The sequence below is a fragment of the Pseudophryne corroboree genome, chromosome 8 (assembly GCF_028390025.1).
Source record: "Pseudophryne corroboree isolate aPseCor3 chromosome 8, aPseCor3.hap2, whole genome shotgun sequence".
Lineage (NCBI taxonomy): Eukaryota > Metazoa > Chordata > Amphibia > Anura > Myobatrachidae > Pseudophryne > Pseudophryne corroboree.
In genome coordinates, this window is record NC_086451.1 from 81,784,439 (window position 1) to 81,811,979 (window position 27,541).

At 46.7% G+C, this 27,541-nt stretch overlaps 1 protein-coding gene across 1 annotated transcript in view; it reads left to right on the top strand.

Annotated features, from left to right (window-relative positions):
* DDX31 (DEAD-box helicase 31) overlaps nt 1-27,541 on the top strand; it is a 283,897-nt gene that overhangs the window by 59,219 nt on the left and 197,137 nt on the right. The window contains exon 4 of the mRNA XM_063936762.1: nt 24,146-24,189. Coding sequence (XP_063792832.1) covers nt 24,146-24,189 — 44 coding nt within the window. The remainder of the gene's footprint in view (nt 1-24,145; nt 24,190-27,541) is intronic.

A 27,541-nucleotide genomic window follows, 5' to 3' on the forward strand; every position in this document is an offset into this window, starting at 1 on the left:
CTGTTTTCTCAGCAGGTGATAGTCAAGGTACCCCTCCTACAACAGGGAAAGGGGTATTACTCCACGCTATTTGTGGTACCGAAGCCGGACGGCTCGGTAAGACCTATTCTAAATCTGAAATCTTTGAACCTGTACATACAAAAATTCAAGTTCAAGATGGAGTCACTCAGAGCAGTGATAGCGAATCTGGAAGAAGGGGACTTTATGGTGTCCCTGGACATAAAGGATGCTTACCTGCATGTCCCAATTTGCCCTTCACATCAAGGGTACCTCAGGTTCGTGGTGCAAAACTGTCATTATCAGTTTCAGACGCTGCCGTTTGGATTGTCCACGGCACCTCGGGTCTTTACCAAGGTAATGGCCGAAATGATGATCCTTCTACGAAGAAGAGGCGTATTAATTATCCCTTACTTGGACGATCTCCTGATAAGGGCAAGGTCCAGAGAACAGCTGGAAGACGGAGTAGCACTAACCCAACTAGTGCTGCAACAACACGGGTGGATTCTGAATTTTCCAAAATCTCAGTTGACCCCGACGACACGTCTGCTGTTCCTGGGAATGATTCTGGACACGGTTCAGAAAAAGGTGTTTCTTCCGGAGGAGAAAGCCAGGGAGTTATCCGAACTTGTCAGGAACCTCCTAAAACCAGGGACAGTGTCTGTGCATCAATGCACAAGAGTCCTGGGAAAGATGGTGGCTTCTTACGAAGCGATTCCATTCGGCAGATTCCACGCACGAACTTTTCAGTGGGATCTGCTGGACAAATGGTCCGGATCGCATCTGCAGATGCATCAGCGGATAACCTTATCGCCACGGACAAGGGTGTCTCTTCTGTGGTGGTTGCAGAGTGCTCATCTGTTAGAGGGCCGCAGATTCGGCATACAGGACTGGGTCCTGGTGACCACGGATGCCAGTCTGAGAGGCTGGGGAGCGGTCACACAAGGAAGAAACTTCCAGGGAGTATGGTCAAGCCTGGAGATGTCTCTTCATATAAATATACTGGAGCTAAGAGCGATTTACAATGCTCTAAGTCTGGCAAAACCCCTGCTTCAGGGTCAGCCGGTGTTGATCCAGTCGGACAACATCACGGCAGTCGCCCACGTAAACAGACAGGGCGGCACAAGAAGCAGGACAGCAATGGCAGAAGCTGCAAGGATTCTTCGCTGGGCGGAAGATCATGTGATAGCACTGTCAGCAGTATTCATTCCGGGAGTGGACAACTGGGAAGCAGACTTCCTCAGCAGACACGATCTACACCCGGGAGAGTGGGGACTTCATCCAGAAGTCTTCCACATGATTGTGAACCGTTGGGAAAAACCAATGGTGGATATGATGGCGTCCCGCCTCAACAAAAAACTGGACAGGTATTGCGCCAGGTCAAGAGATCCTCAGGCAATAGCTGTGGACGCTCTGGTAACACCGTGGGTGTTCCAGTCAGTGTATGTGTTCCCTCCTCTGCCTCTCATACCAAAAGTACTGAGAATTATACGGCAAAAGGGAGTAAGAACGATACTAGTGGCTCCGGATTGGCCAAGAAGAACTTGGTACCCGGAACTTCAAGAGATGCTCACGGAGGATCCGTGGCCTCTACCTCTAAGACGGGACCTGCTTCAGCAGGGACCGTGTCTATTCCAAGACTTACCGCGGCTGCGTTTGACGGCATGGCGGTTGAACGCCGAATTCTAAAGGAAAAAGGCATTCCGGAAGAGGTCATTCCTACACTGGTAAAAGCCAGGAAGGAGGTGACTGCACAACATTATCACCGCATTTGGAGAAAATATGTTGCGTGGTGTGAGGCCAGGAAGGCCCCCACGGAGGAATTTCAACTGGGTCGATTCCTACATTTCCTGCAAACAGGATTGTCTATGGGCCTCAAATTGGGGTCCATTAAAGTTCAAATTTCGGCCCTGTCGATTTTCTTCCAGAAAGAATTGGCTTCAGTTCCTGTAGTCCAGACTTTTGTAAAAGGAGTACTACATATACAGCCCCCGGTTGTGCCCCCAGTGGCACCGTGGGATCTTAATGTAGTCTTGGATTTTCTCAAATCCCATTGGTTTGAGCCGCTCAAATCGGTGGAGCTGAAGTATCTTACATGGAAAGTAACCATGCTACTGGCCCTGGCTTCAGCCAGGAGAGTATCAGAATTGGCGGCTTTATCATATAAGAGCCCATATCTGATTTTCCATACGGACAGGGCAGAACTGCGGACGCGTCCTCATTTTCTGCCTAAGGTGGTGTCAGCGTTTCACCTGAACCAGCCTATTGTGGTGCCTGCGGCTACTAACGAGTTGGAGGATTCCAAGTTGTTGGACGTGGTCCGGGCATTGAAAATATATATTTCAAGAACGGCGGGAGTCAGAAAGTCTGACTCACTGCTTATATTGTATGCACCCAACAAGATGGGTGCTCCTGCTTCTAAGCAGACGATTGCTCGATGGATTTGTAGCACAATTCAACTTGCACATTCTGTGGCAGGCTTGCCACAACCTAAATCTGTCAAGGCCCATTCCACAAGGAAAGTGGGCTCATCCTGGGCGGCTGCCCAGGGAGTCTCGGCATTACAACTCTGCCGAGCTGCTACTTGGTCAGGGGCAAACACGTTTGCAAAATTCTACAAATTTGATACCCTGGCTGAGGAGGACCTTGAGTTCTCTCATTCGGTGCTGCAGAGTCATCCGCACTCTCCCGCCCGTTTGGGAGCTTTAGTATAATCCCCATGGTCCTGACGGAGTCCCCAGCATCCACTTAGGACGTTAGAGAAAATAAGAATTTACTTACCGATAATTCTATTTCTCGTAGTCCGTAGTGGATGCTGGGCGCCCATCCCAAGTGCGGATTGTCTGCAATACTTGTACATAGTTATTGTTACAAACAAATTCGGGTTGTTATTGTTGTGAGCCGTCTGTTCAGAGGCTCCTACGTTTGTCATACTGTTAACTGGGTTCAGATCACAAGTTATACGGTGTGATTGGTGTGGCTGGTATGAGTCTTACCCGGGATTCAATATCCTTCCTTATTGTGTACGCTCGTCCGGGCACAGTATCCTAACTGAGGCTTGGAGGAGGGTCATAGGGGGAGGAGCCAGTACACACCACCTAATCCTAAAGCTTTATTTTTGTGCCCTGTCTCCTGCGGAGCCGCTATTCCCCATGGTCCTGACGGAGTCCCCAGCATCCACTACGGACTACGAGAAATAGAATTATCGGTAAGTAAATTCTTATTTTTTAATTACCTACCGGTAAATCCTTTTCTCATAGTCCGTAGAGGATACTTGGCGCCCGTCCAGTTCTTTGTTTCTTCCTGCATTGTTACTTGGTTAAGCATTGTTGGTTCAGCGGTTGCTGTTCCTGGTTTAAAGTTAGCTTGGCTTTCCTCTAGTTTGTGTGTGCTGGTTCAGAATCTCACCAGTATCCTTTTATATCCTTCTCTCAACGTATGTCCCGTCTCCTAGGGCACAGTTTCCTAGACTGAGCCTGGTAGGAGGGGCATAGAGGGAGGAGTCAGCACACACTATAAAGTTCTTAAAGTGCCCATGGTTCCTAGTGGACCCGTCTATACCTTATGGACCCCAGTATCCTCTACGAGAAAAGGATTTACCGGTAGGTGATTAAAATCCTATTTTTGCTATAGTCCCCCGCTGCCCCACAAACTGAAGTGCAACTTCCCACTATATAAATCATATGGAACACCCCCTCTTATAGAAATTCTGTATTTGCCATTGGGGTAGGCATGAGCAATCCTGTATTACTGCCGCTATTGCAAGCTGGTCCCCTGTGTCTTCACAGCTCCAAACTCCCCCCACGCCCATTCCACTTCTGCGGAACCTCCGACCCCTTCTCCCCCACACAGTTTTCCCTTCTCCTGCTCGCTCTCCTCACAGCTTCAACCCCCACCACACAACACACACACAGGTTCACTTCTCCTGCTCGCGCTCTCTCCTCACATCCCCTTACCCCTTTACCAGTGGCGGATACAGCCGGGGGCGATCAAATCCCACCCCCCATAGCATAGTCACAGCCGCACCCACCTATAGATGCTGCAGCTCCAGGCGGTCAGTGCTGTCAGCCTGCCGCTACTGCAATAAAGTTTCCAGGAGCAGCCGCGCTTCTGTCAGAGTCCAGCAGCGTGGTAAGTGTGACATATATAACATATAGGAGGTCAGGGCACACCAACCTGTCAGGCGCCATCGCCACTTTGTTTCCCGTAGCTGTCACGCCTGCCGCAGTTGTAGTTTCGGTCTGTGAGTGACAGCGGCCGGGTCTCTCCGCCACAGCTCGGGCACCGCTGCTGCTGCAGGTACATCCTGATTCCTCCTCACTGGGTCACCGTATGCTATTCACTACCACCCAGGGAAACGTTATCTGGACAGGCACTTCATCTTATTAACTAAATGCGTACTGAATTTCTGAGTGCATGAAAACTGTAGTTTGGGCACACATCTCTGCTGGCTTGGGGGAAGGAGCTGGTAGCTGTCCTGTAGGGACTAGTACTGGTATTGTGACTTTGCTTGATCCTTCCCAGGGATCAGCTACTGTATTTAATGTTCTGCCACTGACCTGTTATGCTGGTTACACACTGACCGATATATCGGCTGTTCAGTTAAACAGACTAAGTATCATGTGCGCATCGCTCTGTGTGTATCCCCAATATATCTGTGAACTACTTCATTCACAGGCACATTGCGTCGGTCCTGCAGCACAGCTGATGGCCGATATAGCTGTAGATATATTGAGGCATCGTGCTGTGTGTATGGGTGGTCTGGAGACCGCCTGCACACTTACTGCAGAGGCTGCCGGTGACTGACATCTCAACTGGGCGGACACGTGTAAATGCTTGCCCAGTTGTGACGTCAGGTACAGGACATCGGGCCGTAGAGCGATAAATGTGTATGCACCAACCGATCGTCGGACAAGTTGGCGGCGCGGACAGATGGCTGATCTGTTGGCCTAGTGTGTATCCAGATTTGAAAGCCAGGGTGCCCAGCAAGTCAGGGCAGAGAGGTGATAGTCTCCTCTGTCGGATGTCTGACTGGTTCCCCTCCTATCCCTCTTCCTCTGTACTCCCTGTGTGGTCCAGCCCACCTTTAATTCTGCAGCACTTGTAACCATGCAGGAGGCGGGGATGTCTGCCTCCCACAGCATGTAGTGTAGCTCTGCAGGGCTGGTAAGTGCAGTTGGTTGGAGATGGCTATTAATGACATGGTGCCATTACTGAAATGTGCAGGGTATTATGATGGGGAAGCAGTTAGCTTCCAGATGGACGGGGTCGCAGCAGGCGATATACCGATGCCGGGATCCCAAAGGACGCCGTAATCCTGGCATCTAGATACCGACCCCGTACGGGATACCGGTGTCACAATACCAACAGTCGGAATCCTGAATCAGCAGGACGCACTGGTGTCCTGCCGTGGCGTGTGTGTGTGTGTGGGGGGGGCTAGGTTTAGGCAGGAGAAGGGGGGTTAGTGTGCAGGGCCGGGAAGGTAAAGGTCAGGTACCGGGGAGGGAGGTTTAGGTATAGGGGTGGGTAGGGTTAGGCACCACCGGGGAGGGTTAGGTTTAGGCAGCGGGGATGGGAGGGTTAGGGTTAGGCACCACCCGGGAGGGTTAGGGTTAGGCACCCACAAGGGAGGGTTCGGGTACTTTCGAGGGGGCTGTCTGGATTCTGATGGACGAGATGACACTGTCGGTATCCTGCCTGCCGGCATCCCGTCCATCGGGAAATCATACTGAACCCTTATGGTGTGTACAGTAGGTGTGCAGTTAATGTGATGCATGTGTGGAGAAGATGTCATTAGTGTAATGTGGTTATATTAGTCACTATATATAGTCATTACATTGTAGAGACAAGGGGTGAGGTAAGAAGGTGAGCTGCCTCATGGAGCCGCAAGGGAGAGAGGGCAGAGCGCTTAGAAAGGGTCATAATGACAAGGGAGAAGAGAGGGATAATTTAAAAGAAAGGGAAATAAAAGGGATAGAAGAAGCAAAAAGATGAATAATGAATGGATACACAAAGCTATGATTTGAGGTCACTGCCTGAAGATAGGAGGAGTTAGGACTGGAAGTGGGAGGAAGTAGGATTAATTATTAAACGCCCCCCCCCTTAAAGGGAAGGCTAAATCACACACACACACACACACACACACACACACACACACACACACACACACACACACACACACACACACACACACACACACACACACACACGTGTGTTCCTCTCTCCTGCTCACTATTTCCCCAAACAGCTCCAACTCGTCCCCATCTGCAGCACCCCCGACCCCCTCTCCTCCACAGTATACCCTCTCCTGCTCGCTCTCCTCATGGCTCCAAACCCAACCCCACACCACACACAGGTTGCCCTCTCCTGCTCGCTCTTTCCCCGAACTGCTCCATACCCTACACCCCCATCCATTGCAGGTGCGGTGTAGAACTATTAGAACCTATAACTGGCAACAGTGGCAATGATATTTTATTATTTATTATAAATAGGGACAGAAATAAAAAAATAAAAATGTATACACTGCTCAAAAAAATAAAGGGAACACTTAAACAACACAATGTAACTCCAAGTCTATCACACTTCTGTGAAATCAAACTGTCCACTTAGGAAGCAACACTGATTGACAATCAATTTCACATGCTGTTGTGCAAATGGAATAGACAACAGGTGGAAATTATAGGCAATTAGCAAGACACCCCCAATAAAGGAGTGGTTCTGCAGGTGGTGACCACGGACCACTTCTCAGCTCCTATGCTTTCTGGCTGATGTTTTGGTCACTTTTGAAAGCTGGCGGTGCTTTCACTCTAGTGGTAGCATGAGAGGGAGTCTACAACCCACACAAGTGGCTCAGGTAGTGCAGCTCATCCAGGATGGCACATCAATGCGAGCTGTGGCAAGAAGGTTTGCTGTGTCTGTCAGCGTAGTGTCCAAAGCATGAAGGCGCTACCAGGAGACAGGCCAGTACATCAGGAGACGTGGAGGAGGCCGTAGGAGGGCAACAACCCAGCAGCAGGACCGCTACCTCCGCCTTTGTGCAAGGAGGAACAGGAGGAGCACTGCCAGAGCCCTGCAAAATGACCTCCAGCAAGCCACAATTGTGCATGTGTCTACTCAAACTATCAGAAACAGACTCCATGAGGGTGGTATGAGGGCCCGACGTCCACAGGTGGGGGTTGTGCTTACAGCCCAACACCGTGCAGGACGTTTGGCATTTGCCAGAGAACACCAAGATTGGCAAATTCGCCACTGGCACCCTGTGCTCTTCACAGATGAAAGCAGGTTCTCACTGAGCACATGTGACAGACGTGACAGAGTCTGGAGACGCCAAGGAGAACGTTCTGCTGCCTGCAACATCCTCCAGCATGACCGGTTTGGCAGTGGGTCAGTAATGGTGTGAGGTGGCATTTCTTTGGGGGGCCGCACAGCCCTCCATGTGCTCGCCAAAGGTAGCCTGACTGCCATTAGGTACCGAGATGAGATCCTCAGACCCCTTGTGAGACCATATACTGGTGTGGTTGGCCCTGGGTTCCTCCTAATGCAAGACAATGCTAGACCTCATGTGGCTGGAGTGTGTCAGCAGTTCCTGCAAGACGAAGACATTGATGCTATGGATTGGCCCGTCCGTTCCCCAGACCTGAATCCAATTGAGCACATTTGGGACATCATGTCTCGCTCCATCCACCAACGCCATGTTGCACCACAGACTGTCCAGGAGTTGGCGGATGCTTTAGTCCAGGTCTGGGAGGAGATCCCTCAGGAGACCATCCGCCACCTCATCAGGAGCATGCCCAGGCGTTGTAGGGAGGTCATACAGGCACGTGGAGGCCACACACACTACTGAGCCGCATCTTGACTTGTTTTAAGGACATTACATCAAAGTTGGATCAGCCTGTAGTGTGTTTTTCCACTTTAATTTTGAGTGTGACTCCAAATCCAGACCTCCATGGGTTAATAAATTTGATTTCCATTGATCATTTTTGTGTGATTTTGTTGTCAGCACATTCAACTATGTAAAGAACAAAGTATTTAATAAGAATATTTCATTCATTCAGATCTAGGATGTTATTTTAGTGTTCCCTTTATTTTTTTGAGCAATGTGTGTATGTGTATATGTATATATATATATATATATATGTGTGTAATATACTGAATAATATCAGTCCTGGAAACTATTGAGCAGCACAGTGTTAGCGGGAAGTGCTGCTGACAGCTGAATGGATTTAATTGAATAGAGCCAATAATGTATACCTATTTGGAGCAGACTTGCCATGTGGGAGGGTCTCATTTTTTTTGCCTGAATCCCCCCCCTCTGCACTGCAATTTGACTTGCAGCTCCCAGATTCCCACTGTAATGCGAGTAACTGATGTCGCTGTTCGGTGTAATATGAGTAACGGACGTCGCTGTGCACTGTAATATGAGTATCGAATGGCGCTGTGCACTGTAATATGAGTATTGAATGGCGCTGTGCACTGTAATGCGAGTAACTGATGTCGCAGTTTGGTGTAATATGAGTAATGGACGTCGCTGTGCACTGTAATGTTAGTAACTGATGTCGCTATGTGCTGTAATGTGAGTAATGGACGTCAATGTGCATGATACAATCAGTTTGTGGAAGGGGGCCCCAAATCAGTGTCTTGCTTAGGGCCCCATGAGGTCTAAATCCACGTCTGATAGTGTGCGCCTGTTATCGCTGTCACTAATCTGATTAGGGGGTCTATTCAAGAAGCAGTGAAAAGTGTGAAGAAGTGAGCCAGTTGAGAAGTTGCCCATGGCAACCAATCAGTGGTAAGGTAACATTTATAATTTGCTTACTATACAATTGTACGAAGCAGCTGATTGGTTGCCATGGGCAACTTCTTCACAGGCTCACTTCTCCACACTTTTCACTGCTTCATAAATAGACCCCTAGGTCCCGTTCAGGATCACTTAAACACGTGTGCGGCAACGGTTGTTATTACTTTGCCGTCTCTGGCGTTCATGTCTGTCAGGAGGCGGCTATTATATTGCCGTCCCTGGTACTGTGTGCGCTTCTACAGCGGCTATTGCCGTTGTGCCGCCTGATACACTAACAGTCTGGCTCGGCATCTGGTTACTACAACTTTTCAATGTGGACACATTTAGGGCTATCGCCTGTAACAACAGTGAGTAGCAATATAAAAACATGGACACATTAGCTATGTGTCCTCCTAATGATCGTTTCACATTTCTGCTTAGTCATAGGAAACCCGGATGTCGGGCTCAGGGGAGCTATATAGCCGTCATCAGTCAATCATTCGTTATCACTTTTGATTGACATTCTCTTCCGCCAATTACAGTTTTTCTTCTATCTCTCCTGCTTTTAGTAGTCAGATGGGTTGGAAATTGAGATTCATTCAAGCTACTGCTAATATTATTCTGAGAGAGAGCTGTGTGACACTTTATATTTATCCACAAAATGATCCATATATTTATACTTGCATGGGGCAAGGTTGATTATTATTGATTATCTATTTTATTTAATTCAGTTGTATCAGGTATATGATTATTATTGCCCATCCCTTTATATAAATTATGCATGTATAATCCTATGGATCCTTATTTAATTCCCTATATTAGGAGGATGTAGACATTCCTCCCAGATCTTATAGATACTCGTTGTTATAGAGTTTTAATTATATGGTATCCATATTATTTCCTGTTATTCTCTTCCCACATTGGGATATAAGTAACTGGGGGGTAAATGTATGAAGCAGTGATAAGAGTGGTGAAGTGAACCAGTGGAGAAGTTGTCCATGGCAACCAATTAGCTGCTCTGTATAATTTTAAAGTATGCAAATTATAAATGTTTCCTAATGCTGATTGGTTGCCATGGCACACTTCTTCACTGTCTCACCTCTCCACTCTTATCACTGCTTCATACATTTACCCCTGTGTGTGGTGTTGTGGCAACGGTGAATTATAATGATTGAGTGCTCATAGGTGTTTGTCCAACACCTATTTATTGCCCTATTATTTAGTCCTATCCACATCTGTATTTTTGACAGACATGAATGTGTTCATGTGTTATGGGTACCAATAGATATCTTTAATAAAATTAGTGAAATTATTAATATCCTATCCATTTGTTTATTATAACTCGTATATTATATGCTCTTATCCCAAGGTCTTAATTACACTTTATATTGTCTTTTCACAGGTTACTGAGGTGAAGCAGGAAGGCACATCAACAAGATGTATTAACATTTTGTCTGCCCCTCCGGCGATGTCCCCCTGAGCATACAGCGCGTCAGCTCTGTGCTGATACGCGTTCTCTCCCTGCCCGGCCGGCTCCTGTGCGCATGCGTGGAAACTCGCTACTCACGCGAGATCTCCTGTGCACTCCGGAGCCGGCCACAGCTCTGTCCCTGCTGTGGTCTATGGGCATCGCCACCTGCAGCAGTCGAAATTGACAACTGCAGGTGTCGGAACGGTCAGTGATGCTGACTGTTCATACATTGCCTGCACATATCGGCCTGCTATCTGTGTCTTACATGGGGGAGAAGCGGCTGTGCGCCGATACTGCTTCTTCCCTATATCGGAGGGTAATACATTTACCCCATTGTGTGCTATATTTCTCCTATCAATTCTATGCATACCTCTGTGAGACACATATACGCTTTCACATCACAAACCCAGGTTATTTTGGCGATGTGAAAGGTGCATTACTTTCAGTTGGCACTACTTGTGTTTAAGGCCTCCGTTAGTGTTGATACAGTGCAGGCCAGGATACCAGTTTGTTTATCTATTACTAGCTGAAGTACCCGGCGTTGCCTGGGTTTACGTTTTCAAGTACTTAAGTTATCAATGAGTTGGATGTAACTGTCAACATTTTAAAAAGTAATTATCAGCTTAGCAGCTCTTCCAACACACCCATGAGGTGGCTGACTAATGTCGTTTTCTCTGACGTCCTAAGTGGATGCTGGGACTCCGTAAGGACCATGGGGAATAGCTGCTCCGCAGGAGACTGGGCACAACTAAAGAAAGCTTTAGGACTACCTGGTGTGCACTGGCTCCTCCCACTATGACCCTCCTCCAGACCTCAGTTAGAATCTTGTGCCCGGCTGAGCTGGATGCACACTAGGGGCTCTCCTGAGCTCCTAGAAAGAAAGTATATTTTAGGTTTTTTATTTTACAGTGAGATCTGCTGGCAACAGACTCACTGCAGCGAGGGACTAAGGGGAGAAGAAGCGAACCTACCTAACAGGTGGTAGTTTGGGCTTCTTAGGCTACTGGACACCATTAGCTCCAGAGGGATCGACCGCAGGACCCGACCTTGTTGTTCGTTCCCGGAGCCGCGCCGCCGGTCCCCTTACAGAGCCAGAAGCAAGAAGTGATCCGGAAAATCGGCGGCAGAAGACTTCTGTCTTCAACAAGGTAGCGCACAGCACTGCAGCTGTGCGCCATTGCTCCTCATGCACACCTCACACTCCGGTCACTGATGGGTGCAGGGTGCTGGGAGGGGGTGCCCTGAGGGCAATATAAGACACCTTGGCTGGCAAATCATCACAATATATAGTCCCAGGGCTATATATGTGATAAATTACCCCTGCCAGAATCCATAAAAAAGCGGGAGAAAAGTCAGCCGAAAAAGGGGCGGGGCTATCTCCCTCAGCACACTGGCGCCATTTTTTCTTCACAGTGCAGCTGGAAGACAGCGCCCCAGGCTCTACCCTGTAGTTTTCAGGCTCAAAGGGTTAAAAAGAGAGGGGGGGCACCAAATTTAGGCTCAATATGTGTATACAAGCAGCTATTGGGGGAAAAATCACTCAGTTATAGTGTTAATCCCTGCATTATATAGCGCTCTGGTGTGTGCTGGCATACTCTCTCTCTGTCTCCCCAAAGGACTTTGTGGGGTCCTGTCCTCAGTCAGAGCATTCCCTGTGTGTGTGCGGTGTGTCGGTACGGCTGTGTCGACATGTTGGATGAGGAAGGTTACGTGGAGGCGGAGCAGAGGCCGATAAATGGGATGTCGCCCCCTGTGGGGCCGACACCAGAGTGGATGGATAGGTGGAAGGTATTAACCGACAATGTCAACTCCTTACATAAAAGGCTGGATGACGTAACAGCTGTGGGGCAGCCGGCTTCTCAGCCCGCGCCTGCCCAGGCGTCTCTAAGGCCATCAGGGGCTCAAAAAACGCCTGTTACCTCAGATGGCAGACACAGATGTCGACACGGAGTCTGACTCCAGTGTCGACGAGGTTGAGATATATACACAATCCACTAGGAACATCCGTTACATGATCTCGGCAATGAAAAATGTGTTACACATTTCTGACATTGACCCAAGTACCACATAAAAGGGGTTTTATTTTTGGGGAGAAAAAGCAGCCAGTGTTTTGTTCCCCCATCAGATGAGTGAATGAAGTGTGTAAAGAAGCGTGGGTTCCCCCGATAAGAAACTGGTAATTTCTAAAAAGTTACTGATGGCGTACCCTTTCCCGCCAGAGGATAGGGCACGTTGGGAGATATCCCCTAGGGTGGATAAGGCGCTCACACGTTTGTCAGTAAAGGTGGCACTGCCGTCTTAGGATACGGCCACCTTGAAGGAGCCTGCTGATAAAAAGCAGGAGGCTATCCTGAAGTCTGTATATACACACTCAGGTTCTATACTGAGACCTGCAATTGCCTCAGCATAAATAGTGCTGCTGCAGCGTGGTCTGATACCCAGTCAGATAATATTAATACTCTAAGACAGGGATAATAGTTTGCTAACATAGAGCATGTTAAAGACGTCGTCTTAGATATAAAGGATGCACAGAGGGATATTTGCCGGCTGGCATTCAAAATTAATGCAATGTCCATTCTGCCAGGAGGGTATTAGAAACCCGGCAGTGGACAGGTGATGCTGCCTATAAAAGGCACATGGAGATTCTGCCTTGTAAGGGTGAGGAATTGTTTGGGGATGGTCTCTGGGACCTCGTATCCACAGCAACAGCTGGGAAGAAATTTTTTTACCTCAGGTTTCCTCACAGCCTAAGAAAGCACCGTATTTTCAGGTACAGTCCTTTTGGCTTCAGAAAAGCAAGCGGGTCAAAGGCGCTTCCTTTCTGCACAGAGACAAGGGAAGAAGGAAAAAGCTGCACCAGACAGCCAGTTCCCAGGATCAAAAATCTTCCCCCGCTTCCTCTGAGTCCACCGCATGACGCTGGGGCTCCACAGGTGGAGACAGGTGCGGTGGGGGCGCGTCTCGGGAACTTCAGGGACCAGTGGGCTTGCCAACAGGTGGATCCCTAGGTTCTGCAAGTAGTATCACAGGGATACAGGCTGGAGTTCGAGGCGACTCCCCCTCGCCGTTACCTCACATCAGCCTTGCCTGCTGCCCTCGGAGAAAGGTAGTACTGGCGGCAATTCACAAGCTGTACTTCCAGCAGGTGAAATCAAGGTACCCCTCCTTCAACAAGGCCGGGGTTACTATTCCAAAATGTTGTGGTACCGAAACCAGACGGTTCGGTGAGACCCATTCTAAAATTGAAATCCTTGAACACTTATATACGAAGGTTCAAGTTCAAAATGGAATCGCTCAGGGCGATTATTGCAAGCCTGGAGAATTTCATGGTATCACTGGACTTCAAGGATGCTTACCTGCATGTCCCTATTTACCCTCTTCACCAGGAGTACCTCAAAATTGTGGTACAGGATTGTCATTACCAATTCCAGACGTTGCCGTTGGTCTGTCCCCGGCACCGAGGTATTTACCAAGGTAATGGCCGAAATAATTATCCCGTACTTGGACGATCTCCTTATAAAGGCGAGGTCCAGGGAGCAGTTGTTCGTCGGAGTAACACTATCTCGGGAAGTGCTACAACAGCACGGCTGGATTCTGAATATTCCAAAGTCGCAGCTGGTTCCTACGACGCGTCTACTGTTCCTGGGTATGGTTCTGGACACAGAACAGGATAAAAAGGGTTTCTCCCGGAGGAGAAGTCCAAGGAGTTGTCGTCTCTAGACAGAGACCTCCTAATACAAATACAGGTGTCGGTGCATCAATGCACACGAGCCCTGGGAAAGATGGTAGCTTCTTACGAAGAAATTCCATTCGCCAGGTCCCATGCAAGGATCTTCCAGTGGGATCTGTTGGACAAGTGGTCCGGGTCGCATCTTCAGATGCATCGGCGGATAACCCTGTCTCCAAGGGCCAGGGTGTCGCTGTTGTGGTGGCTGCAGAGTGCTCATCTTCTAGGGGGCCGCAGATTCGGCATACAGGACTGGGTCCTGGTGACCATGGATGCCAGCCTTCGAGGCTGGGGGGCAGTCACACAGGGAAGAAACTTCCAAGGCTATGGAAAAGTCAGGAGACTTCCCTACACATAAATATTCTGGAACTAAGGGCCATTTACAATGCCCTAAGTCAGGCTAGACCCCTGCTTCAACACCGGCCGGTGCTGATCCAGTCAGACAACATCACGGCGGTCGCTCATGTAAACAGACAGGGCGGCACAAGAAGCAGGATGGCGATGGCAGAAGCCACAAGGATTCTCCGATGGGCAGAAAATCATGTGTTAGCACTGTCAGCAGTGTTCATTCCCGGAGTGGACAACTGAGAAGCAGACTTTCTCAGAAGACACGACCTCCACCCGGGAGAGTGGGGACTTCATCCAGAAGTCTTCCAAATGATTGTAAACCGTTGGGAAAGGCCACAGGTGGACATGATGGCGTCCCGCCTCAACAAAAAGCTGCAAAGATATTGCGCCAGGTCAAGGGACCCTCAGGCGATAGCTGTGGACGCTCTGGTAACACCGTGGGTGTACCAGTCGGTGTATGTGTTCCCTTCTCTGCCTCTCTTACCCAGGGTAATGAGAATAATAAGAAGGAGAGGAGTAAGAACTATACTCATTGTTCCGGGTTGGCCAAGAAGAGCTTGGTACCCAGAACTCCAAGAAATGATCTCAGAGGACCCATGGCCTCTGCCGCTCAGACAGGACCTGCTGCAGCAGGGGCCCTGTCTGTTCCAAGACTTACCGCGGCTGCGTTTGACGGCATGGCGGTTGAACGCCGGATCCTGAAGGAAAAGGGCATTCTGGAGGAAGTTATCCCTACGCTATTTAAAGCTAGGAAAGAAGTGAACGCAAACCATTATCACCGCATATGGCGGAAATATGTTGCGTGCTGTGAGGCCAGGAAGGCCCCAAATGAGGAATTTCAGCTAGGTCGATTCCTGCACTTCCTACAGTCAGAGGTGACTATGGGCCTAAAATTGGGTTCCATTAAGGTCCAGATTTCGGCTCTATCGATTTTCTTCCAAAATTGAACTGGCTTCACTGCCTGAAGTTCAGACTTTTGTTAAGGGAGTGCTGCATAGTCAGCCCCCGTTTGTGCCTCCAGTGGCACCGTGGGATCTCAACGTGGTGTTGGATTTCCTGAAGTCGCATTGGGTTGAGCCACTTAAATCCGTGGAGCTATAATACCTCACGTGGAAAGTGGTCATGCTGTGGGCCTTGGCGTCAGCCAGGCGTGTATCAGAATTGGCGGCTTTGTCATACAAAAGCCCTTATCTGTATTTTATATGGATAAGGCGGAATTGAGGACTCGTTCCCAATTCCTTCCTAAGGTGGTATCAGTTTTTCATGTGAACCAACCTATTGTGGTGCCTGCGGCTACTTGGGACTTGGAGGATTCCAAGTTGCTGGACGTAGTCAGGGCCCTGAAAAGTATATGTTTCCAGGACGGCTGGAGTCAGGAAAACTGACTCGCTATTTATCCTTTATGCACCCAACAAGCTGGGTGCTCCTGCTTCTAAGCAGACTATTGCTCGCTGGATCTGTAGCACGATTCAACTTGCACATTCTGCGGCTGGACTGCCGCACCCTAAATCTGTAAAAGCCCATTCCACGAGGAAAGTGGGCTCTTCTTGGTCGGCTGCCCGAGGGGTCTTGGCTTTACAACTTTGCCGAGCTGTTACTTGGTCGGGTTCAAACATTTTTGCAAGAGTCTACAAGTTTGATACCCTGGCTGAGGAGGACCTAGAGTTTGCTCATTCGGTGCTGCAGAGTCATCCGCACTCTCCCGCCCGTTTGGGAGCTTTGGTATAATCCCCATGGTCCTTACGGAGTCCCAGCATCCACTTAGGACGTCAGAGAAAATAAGATTTTACTCACCGGTAAATTTATTTCTCGTAGTCCGTAGTGGATGCTGGGCGCCCATCCCAAGTGCGGATTGTCTGCAATACTTGTTTATAGTTATTGTTGAGCCATCTGTTGAGAGGCTCAGTTATATTTCATACTGTTAACTGGGTATAGTATCACGAGTTATACGGTGTGGCTGGTATGAGTCTTACCCGGGATTCAAAATCCTTCCTTATTGTGTCCGCTCTTCCGGGCACAATATCCTAACTGAGGTCTGGAGGAGGGTCATAGTGGGAGGAGCCAGTGCACACCAGGTAGTCCTAAAGCTTTCTTTAGTTGTGCCCAGTCTCCTGCGGAGCCGCTATTCCCCATGGTCCTTACGGAGTCCCAGCATCCACTACGGACTACGAGAAATAGATTTACCGGTGAGTAAAATCTTATTTTTTTTTACTAGGGGTGTCGCCAGTAGCCCTAATCCCCAGCTCTCATAGTGCATCCTCAGCCGAGGATGCGACAAGCAGGTGGTGGTAGGTAGAAGTAGCAGGTGGCGCTACTCCAGGGAGGTAGCCCGGAGCAGATGGTAGAGCTGTGCCTCTCGGGAGATTTAGTAGTAGAGGTCGAGGCAGGCATCGAGGTAGGTCGTAATACTCTAGTGATACAGGATCTGCTTCCATTGGCACATTATGATATGTTTCACTCCATTTAGGGCAAACAAATTGAATGTTATCAAAAATGCTTTGGTCCGTGGCAGCAATTGGCTCTTTGAATGCTTCACTGTTGGGCGCAGGAATTTGTTGTTTTTGATCTATATCCATTGAGGCCTTGTCTGGTTTTACTGGGGATGTTGCTTTTCCAGTTTCTATCTTCTTCCAGTTAATTGAAGAGAAGAAGCGGTGTTTTCGCACATTGCCCTTTACCCCGAGCCGGCGGGACTGGTTCTTGCAAAGGAGTTTGGATATAAAGTCCTTTGTTACATCATCCGTAAGCCACAAACTTGGTGGTTCTTGTGTAAGGATCTTCTTCGTGATCTCTGCACGGTTCTCTCCCGGAAAAGGGAACTCTCGTAGGGTGAGTCTATATATCATAACACCAAATGCGAACCAGTCTACAGCTGCACTGTATGCCTGCTGAGTTAGAATTTCTGGAGCCATATAGGAAGGTGTCCCACCAAGTACTTTGGCAGTTGTTTTTCCATATGTATTCAGGAGGGAAATACCAAAGTCTGTGATCTTTACATGTCCGTCTTTGGTCAGCAAAACATTACCCAATTTTAGGTCTCTGTGTATTATTCCTCTGGAATGCATGAACTGCAAGCCACAGACCAGTTCTGCCGCTATAAACGTTATTGTGGTTAGCTCCAGAAAGTTCTCAGCGTAAAAATGGAATAGGTTCCCTCCGTCAGCCAATTCCATTACACAGTATAGATAGTTCTCTGTGTGGAAGGCCGCATTTCCATGGATTAGGAATTTGCTTTCATTTGCCAACTGAAGGACTCGACTCTCGACCAAAATGTCCTCAGGTTTTATTAATGGCCTCCTCTTTATGGGTTGTAGTAATGCTCTCTTTTTTAAAATCTTAACTGCTACTCTTTCCTTACGAATAGCATCTGTCGCGAGCATTACTTTGCCAAAACCGCCCTTTCCAAGTAGCGAGTGGAAAGTAAGTGTTTCAACTGTTAAGGGGGCAGTGGCTGTGCTTTTGCGGCTGGTAGGCATAGTGCCGCTCTCTTGGGCAATTTGCTGACCCGGTCGGATGTCTGGATGGCCTGCCCAATGGCTGCATCCTTCCCCTGGATCTTGAGCTATGTCCATGTTTCTCCTGTGCCAAAATCTGGGAAATCTGCCACATAAATGTAGGAACTGATCTTTCTTCTTTTTCAGAAATCCCGAAAATCGGACCCAGCCTTTTTGTATACGTTCAACCAATGCATTTCTCCTCACCTTTCTCTTGGCAGCCTGCTTTTTTGCTCTTTTGCTCTGTTTCCTGCTCCTCTTTACCTGCTTGCCTTTGTATCTACGTGTTTTCTCTTTAGTTTTCTTTCTCCTAGTAGTTCCCATGTTATGTCCAAGGACAAGAATAGGACTGAGAAAAAAAACAAACCAGCAATCACAAGATGTGTCTGCTGAGTGAAGTTCAGGGGCAACAGCAGCTGTATAAGTAGCTGTGAGATGTCATCAGTGTCTGTGATGTCATCAGTGTCTGTGATGTCACAATAGTGCAGCTGAGCTTAGTCCTAAAGGTCACCTACATTATGGCTGTTGATGTATATGAAGGTTTCATCCTGTACAAATTCTAAACCGTTTAAGATACAGAGAAGGCAGGGTTGTGGAAAAATAATTAAAAAAAAAATATATATATATATTTTTTCTTCAAACCAATTTATTTTTATTTATTTTTTTTAAACCATTTTTTTTATTAATGTAATAAAAAAATTATTCATTCATGTATTAGAAACTTTGATCAACCATGTTTAAATACATTCTAACATTAATGTTGTTATTAGGCTGTGATTTGATTTATTTTACATCTTTCAATAAAACCATTTTTTTGCAGCTTATTATTCCCACTAGCTGTTCTACCCGTTCTTCACATGGAAATTTCTGATTTTCACGGTTGTACATATAAATGATTGTTAAAAATTTAGGAAATCTATCGAGATGTAAATTTAAGATGTCTTAATGTAAGTAAATATTAATCCATGTTTCTTGGCGTTACCCGAGGAGCATCCGTAGCAGATACAGTGAAAACAGGACAGAACCATTTGTGTAGTTTACTAAATTCTACACACTGGAGGGGTAATCCAGACTTTGATCCAATTGTCTATTTGGGCGTTATTGTTCATGCAACGCAAGTCGTGCATTGGTAATGACGTCATTATGAAAAACCCCTTTTCATCCCCTTAGGAGAGGTTTATTAAAATTCTAATTACGTAGGTTCCTATTTCCCACCTGAAGAATACCTATGGTACATTTCAGCTTCCTAGCATATCAGAAAGTAAGAGAGTTAGTGGCCAGCCTGTCAGTGATCTAGATATATATATATATATATATATATATATATATATATATATATATATATATATATATATATATATATATATATAGCATGTGGAATCCTGCACTCACATCAGAAGGATAGACAACAATGAGGTGCTCCCTAGTGGGGATCTCCCTATGCGGGTAGACCCACAGTATTTAAACAAAAGTCCAACAATGTGGAGGTGCACTCGTCGATTTCAAGTAGTCTGCAACTTCATTTTGTTCACAACAACTTTACTTCAGTCGATATTCGGCTCTTTAGGTCGACGTTTCGATCCTCATTCGAGGATCTTTATCAAGACAAGCTTCATTTTATACATACTATTTTCAAAGCATCATATATTGATTATCAGAAAATCAATGTGCCATGTTCAAACAGTAGCAATGCTGTACGGTTAGTCAGGCTTAATTCAAATAGGATTAGATATGTTTACTTAAACTCACAACCATGGAGCAATTCAGACAACCTGGGAGATCACTGCAGTGAATGAAATCCTGACAACCTCTACAGCCACATAATATATATATATATATATATATATATATATATATATATATATATATATATATATATATATTAATTTAGTTCAGTATATATCTAGAAGGTAGCACTAAATGAGGAAATAAATGAAACCTCTGAACTTCATTTCCTCCAGTTGTGACCAGCAGGACTCAGTGGTCCTAGTCCAGAGCCCAAATCAAACGCTGAACCTAACAAATGCCTTATGATTGAAACCAGGGAAGCCAGGACATGCTGTGATATCTGGGAAAACTGGCCATTCTGCAGCTGTCAGTCATCCCCTGTTGGTGGAGTCCGTCACATCTTTTTAGTCTAAATCTCGCAAATTCTCCAAGAAAATCTACAGTTATAATTCCACCTTATGTATAACCGCCTACAGGAAGGACCCAGAAGCGGTCAGAGCTGAATAATAATAATAATAAGCACCAATGGTGACTAATATTACAATAAGGGAATTCCTGAAGGTGATGCATATGGAATATGGTAACAGAAAAAAATGTCACTGTCCTATAATGCAGAAGATTAATGCCAACACCAGTTAAGCCCCTCTCCCAAACTTTTCCTAATAAGTTCTGCGTTCTTGTAGTTCAGCTGGGATCTCTCTGCACTCCGTGTGTTGGTCTCAGCCAAGTTTCATGTATAAGTAAAGCAGCCGCAGCGGCGTGTCGGTTATCCAAGGTTATCATGGTCGATGTCAGACTGATTAAAGTGGGCAGCGAGCAGGAGTGGCGTGCTTTTGGCATCAATGTGTATAAACTTCCCACACGCTGCAGTTTTAGAAGGCTAACCATTTCATTCTTGCAGGATCCTGTTAATGAACATTTTGCACACACTGATTCTTTAGTTGTCTTTGAACTACAACTCCCAGCATTCACTGTCCGTTGGCTTGTCTGTATTAATTAGTGTCACCAAGTTGGTCATGGGGATGTTTTTGACCCTGCCTTATCCTTCACTTTGCACATTCCGGCACTTGCAAATCATGCACCTCCACTTGTACAGAAGTGATGTTAATATACGTGGAGCATAGGTTCTCAAACTCGGTCCTCCTGACCCCACACAGTGCATGTTTTGCAGGTAACCCAGCAGGTGCACAGGTGTATTAATTGCTCACAGACACATTTTAAAAGGTCCACACGTGGAGCTAATTTTTTACTTGCGATTTTGTGAGGAGACCTGCACAACTTACACTGTGTGGGGTCCTGAGGACCCAGTTTGAGAACCTGTGACGTAGAGAATCCTGTAACAATGTCTGTATAAATACGGAGTATAATCATGGAGTCCTGTTTGTAATCACTTCAGTGTTCATTAGGAGATTTTGGTGGTCATTCAGAGTTGTTCGCTCGTTGCCTATTTTCTCTATGCTGCGATTTGTTGCTGCATGCGCATGGTACGCAGCGCGCATGCGCTTAGTTATTTAACTAAAAACTTAGCAGTTTTGCTGTTGTTCGTGCGGCGCTTTTCAGTCGCACTGCTGATCGGTGAGTGGCGTTTCTGGGTGGCAACTGAGCGTTTTCAGGGAGTGTGCTAAAAAACGCAGGCGTGTCAGGGAAAAATGCGTGAGTGTCTGGAGAAACGGGGGAGTGGCTGGCCGAACGCAGGGCGTGTTTGTGACGTCAAACCAGGAACTAAACGGACCGAGCTGATAGCAATCTAGGAGTAGGTCTGGAGCTACTCAGAAACTGCAAGAAAACATTTAGTAGCAATTCTGCTAATCTTTCGTTCGCTATTCTGCTAAGCTAAGATACACTCCCAGAGGGCGGCGGCCTAGCGTTTGCAATGCTGCTAAAAGCAGCTAGCGAGCGAACAACTCGGAATGAGGGCCTTTGTGTATTATATGAAATTACTCTCATTCGTAAGTTATTGTGTATGATTATGTATTATATATTTATTATTTATTTATTGAGTCATTACCAATTCCTATAACCTATATATTATTTAGCAGGGAAGGCATTATCCCATGTAATTAAATACTTGCTATTTTGAAGCTGCGTAGAAATAAGGTGAATTCTGATCATTCAGCATGATCACATGTGCGGCTGATTTCAATGCGTCTTTGTTCATATTGCAATGTTTTCAATGCCGCTTTCATTGTGTAAGTCCATTTACTATGATTGTATTTATTGTGCAGACGGTGCTACAGATTAAGTCTTAGTCCACAGACCCCATAGACTCCATAGACACCTGAAGCAGGCCCGGTGCTACCCGTTCAGCGAATGGATGCAGTGCAGGGTGGCGCTGGGACGGAGAGGCGCTCCCCCTTGCTCTGCATTTCTTCCCTGCTGCGCCGTCTTGTCCCCGTGCTGCTGCTGCCAGCTGCTGTGCCTGTCACTGTATGACAGGCAGCGGCGCTGGCAGCATGAAAAGCCTCTTCACCTCCCCTCACCTGTGTGACAGCAGCTGTATGGATCAGAGGGGGCGGAGCTACACAGAATGGAAGAGGCGGGACTAAATGGGACGGAAGGGGGTACAGCTACATGGACCAGGCTGCTGTAGAGAGAGGGACAGCCAGACTTAGGTAAGTGGAGGGTGAGAAAGAAATGAATGTATGTATGTGTGTGTGTGTGTACGGTGGGTGTGTATATATGTGTGACTTGTGTGTGTGAGGTATGTCTGTGTGCGCATGCATTATGGACGCTACTACTGTCGGGGCCATTACATGTAAGGACGCTACTACTACTGGGGGGGGGGCATTACGTATAACGACGCTACTACTGGGGGGGCCATTACATGTAAGGACACTACTACTACTTGGGGGGGGGCATACTACTGGGGTGGGCATTACATGTAAGTACGCTAGAAGTACTGGGGGGGCATTACGTATAAGGACGCTACTACTGGGGGAGGGGGCATTATGTATAAGGACGCTACTACTGGGGGCATTATGTATAAGGGCGCTTCTATTACTGGGGGGTCATTACGTATAGCAATGCTACTACTACTGGGGGGGACATTATATATAAGGATGCTACTACTACTGGGGGGGCCATTACATGTAAGGACGCTACTACTACTGGGGGGGGGGCATTACGTATAACGACGCTACTACTGGGGGGGCCCATTACATGTAAGGACACTACCACTACATATAATGACGCTACTACTCGGGGGGCATTGCATGTAAGTACGCTACTACTACAGTGGGGGCATTACGTATAACAACGCTACTACTGGGGGGCCATTACGTGTAAGGACACTACTACTACTTGGGGGGGGGGGCATACTACTGGGGTGGGCTTTACATGTAAGTACGCTACCAGTACTGGGGGGGCATTACGTATAAGGACGCTACTACTGGGGGAGGGGGCATTATGTATAAGCACTCTACTACTGGGGGCATTATGTATAAGGGCGCTTCTATTACTGGGGGGTCATTACGTATAAATGCTACTACTACTGGGGGGGGCATTATATATAAGGATGCTACTACTACGGGGGTGCATTATATATAAGGATGCTACTACTACGGGGGTGCATTATATATAAGGATGCTACTACTACTGGGGTGCATTACATATAAGGATGCTACTACTACGGGTGGGGCATTACGTAAAAGATGAATACGATTTTGCTACTGTGTGGGGTAAATTTAAATGGGGTTACTATTGTGTGGCCATGCCCCTTACTTGTGAGACCACACCCCTTTTCCTGGCATGCGCCAAAGGCGCGCGCTGACCTTTTGTTGAATATGGGAGGGTGCAAATTTATCGTTTGGAGGGGGGCGCCGAACACCCTAGCACCGGCCCTGACAGCTCACTTTATCAAACTGTGAAGAGTCATTTTAGCAAAAGGCTGTAGCACTGCTTCCTATTTAAGAATGGACTAATACCAGAGAAATCAGAGTGATCTCCGGCCTTACCCTACTTTGAGCTTTTTATGCTGTCCAAAAAGACTGCAATCTCGGAGCTATTGAATTCAGCCCCCTATTCAATTGCGACCCTATTTGCCCAGTTTTTAAGGCATTTTTGACAATGCCTTTTTTTTTTTTTTGTGAAAGGCATTGGCAAAAAATGCCTCAAAATTTGTGAAAATAACCGTTATTTTCGCCGGCGAAAGTGAGAAAACATGTGGATTCGCCGATACACATGGTTTTCGCTTTTGCTGAATTTTTCTTCTTGGCAAGAAAAAACAAAAAAAAATAGCTCTGCTATTGAATAGGGCAAATCCCCATTCACCGAAGAAAAAGCAAAAAAGTCCATTTAATTCGTCTAGGTGAAAAAAAAGTACCCAATTTAATACCTCCCTAAATGGGAATGGTGGCTAAAGTCTATTTAATAAAGCCGTGAAAAGCCCTGCTGCCGTCTACTGGGAAAAGGAAAGTTCCAATGAGGAAGGCACTGCTGAGGAAACCCAGGGAGGCAAGTATTTATGAGTAACAGTGCTACCCATGCTGGCATCACTGCTAGAAGGAGTAACACCAAACAAAAGATCGCCGGTCACAGCCCTAATGAATGAGGTGTCAGGAATTGGAATGTAAGAAAGTGAACTTTGTTATTTTTTTTTCATTTAGGTATCTACTATCACAAATGTCCTGGATATGACCAAAATGACCAGGTTTGTGCTTTTTCATTTTCTTTTAAATTTAACACTTTATTGTTGTGGGTTGTTTTTTTTGTATAATACAAACATCGGTACATATTCCCAAGTTATGTCTCAAGACCCTCTTCAGTAACATAGAAGGGGTAATTTGTATTCATAATTTATTGTTTTAAAGCAAATATTCCAACCATGTTTCCTATGATCATATTAGATTGTGTCCATGCTTGAGCCTCACATACCAAGAAAGAGAACTGCGGTAGACAAAACCCTCATTTTGTGAGGGGAACCTTCATCTGCTCTAGATAGGGAGTATATAAAAGCATTATCATATTATAATGTCCATTATAAGTGAACCTTTCATGCCCCACGGTATCTTTTAGCAATTCCAGCCATTCCAGTATAGATGGAGGTCTAGAAGTCATAAGGCTTGCGCTTTTTTAATATTGCTCCTGTTTTGGTTTAATAGTGCAGTGATTGTAAGTGATTTGTTAGCTCTTCACATGCTACTCTTTTGCCAGGAGTTAGGTGGCTCCTGATATCTAACACATTACAGGGACAAGATTTTCCTACGACAGGTGATCAAGCCCCATGTGGCGAAACGCGCATCCTGAGTGGTTCTCTCGGGGTTCCTGCAGAGGGCAGTAGGAGGCACATACCCATTGTTTACACAAGCCAGATATCTTGATTCAGTGTGGGGCATCTCACCCATGGAGCATCTTGTCCCTGCAATGTTTTATATGTCAGGGGCCACCCAACTCCTGCCACGAGAGTAGACACCCCCACAGCAAGCTTTTCTTTCTATCAACGCTGCCTCCTGCCTCTCTCTCATTTGTCGTCCTCTGTGTGTATGACAGCAAAAAGCAGAAGAGACAGAGACATCTTAGTGTTGTACTTCCCTATCATACCATTTACTACATGCAAATACAACATGGGACAGTGCTAATCCTAATGGAATGCCCTGATTGATGGACTGCATTTTTCACTGTTAAGTCCTACTACAAAAACAGACCCAGATTGCCGGCACAAACTAAGCACTAAGTATTCATTTCCTGGGAGCACCTCTAACCATGTGATTTACTGGGACAATTATACCTTCATTTCTCATACGTCCTAGAGGATGCTGGGGACACTTCAGGAACCATGCGGTATAGACTGGATCCACAGGAGACATGGGCACTTTAAGACTTTGAAGGGGTGTGAACTGGCTCCTTCCTCTATGCCCCTCCTTCAGACTCCAGATAGATTCTGTGCCCAGGCAGACTGGATGCACACTGAGGAGCTCTACTGAGTTTCTCTGAAAAGACTTTGTTAGGTTTTTTATTTTCAGGGAGGACTACTGGCAGTAGTTTTCCTGCATCGTGGGACTTAGGGGAGAGAAGTCAGACCTACTTCTGATGAGTTTAAAGGCTCTGCTTCTTGGCTACAGGACACCATTAGCTCCTGAGGGTTTGGAACACTAGGTACGCCTAGGGGTTCACTCCCAGAGCCCGCCGTCACCCCCCTTGCAGAGCCAGAAGTGGAATAGAGTGCTTGGGCACCAAGTCCAAACCCCCGCCAGAATTATTTATTAAAAAAATAGCGGGGCTGAAGCGCGCCATTAAGGGGGCGGGGCTTACCCCTCACAGCTCTCATCAGCGCCATTTTCTCTCACAGAAGCTGCAGAGACGCTGGTCCTTTCCTCCAGCCACTGCTGTACAAGTAACAGGGTGCAAAACGGGGGGGGACAGTAATTTGGTGCAGTTATAAGTTATTATAATAGCGCTACAGGTCTGGGGCTTAATATTAAGTTTTCAGAACCGGGATTGAGCGCTGGGTTGTGAGCTGGAAAACTCCCTCTGTGTTTCTCTGTCAGGCTTTACTGTGGGTCTGTCCCCTATTTGCCTTTGTGTCTGTGGGTGTCGGTACACGTGTGTCGGCATGTCTGAGGCTGAATACTCTTCCCAGGAGGAGACTGGATTAGGGACAGAAACAGCTGTGGGAGTGACCCTGTCAGCGCCGCCGACCCCTGATTGGGTAAATGTGTTGAATGCCTTAAATGCCAATGTGGCTCTTATTTTTTTTTTTTTGTAAACACATTTTTATTTAAGAATTTCAAAGTACAGAAAGATATAAAACACTACAAAAAAAAGAAGAATAGTGCAGGATATGCGGGTACTGCAGTTATACAGAAAAACATAACGAGATATAAAATGATGCAGCATTATAAAGGTACAAAGGAGCTTCCCCGAGTCAAAAGAGCAAGGCACAAAAGCTCAGGGTGAGGTAAAAGGGAAATCTGGAAGTCTAGACTAATGAATAATAAAACTCCCCTGGATACAGTACTCGAGGGCCCATTTCAGAGGAGAGGCAAAGAAAAAGTAACATTTATCAGTGATCTTCGGTCCGAGATGGCGAAGCATAGAGAAAAATCATACAATATACCTATATACCTCAAAAAGGGGGGTGGGGGGGGGGGAGGAAGGTCCCGCAGCTTTCCTGTGCACTTAACGAGTTTAATCAGAGAGCGGAAAGAAAGAAAAAGCAAAAATAGGGAGAAAGAAGGAAGTAGAGGAGAAAGAGGGAAGGGAGGGGGGAGGGTATTCGGACGGCGATCCCTCTGAACTACTCTCCAGTGCCCCTACATACAACACCCGGCCACCGGTCAGGGATATATTCGCGTCAAGGAATGGACCTAAGCGTCGTGGGAGGGGGGGATCAGCCTGTAAGAGATTATGAAATATCGTGCTCAAATATCTTCATCTGTGAACACGTTTCAGGGGGTCTAGTGAGGATATAGGGTCTCCACTTTTTGAAGAAAGTGCCCATTCCCGAGGTAAAACTGGGCAGCAAAGAGTGACGCTCAAAATATAACAACTTCATCAGCAAATTATGTATCTCCGCCAGGGAGGGTGAGGATCTTGAAATCCAGGATTTCAATAATACCTTTTTAGCTACGGTAACCAGTATTGTCAGAAAGGGCACGAGATAAGTCTTATCAGAGGTTAAAGACCAACTGTCAAAATTTGCAAATAACAACGGGACAGGATCCAAGGGCACCGCCAGAGAAAAGGTAGAGTTAACAAAGTTCCGCAACTTATACCAAAATTTCTTCACCTTACCACACTCCCAAAAGTTATGAAATAAAGTGGCCAAGGAATGGTGGCATTTCGGGCAAGAGCCAGTTTCCTCTTGGACAAAAAAGATGTGTTGCTGTTGGGAGATATAAGCCTTATATATCGTTTTTATATGGGTTTCCTGGAGGGAAGAAGTGTGCAGAACTTTTAAGGTTTTTGATAGTACTTGAATAAAATATCTCCCGTTATAACCATACCCAGGTCCTTTTCCCATAGGTCAGCCGTGGACTTCCATGCTGAAGTTTTGCTGGAGG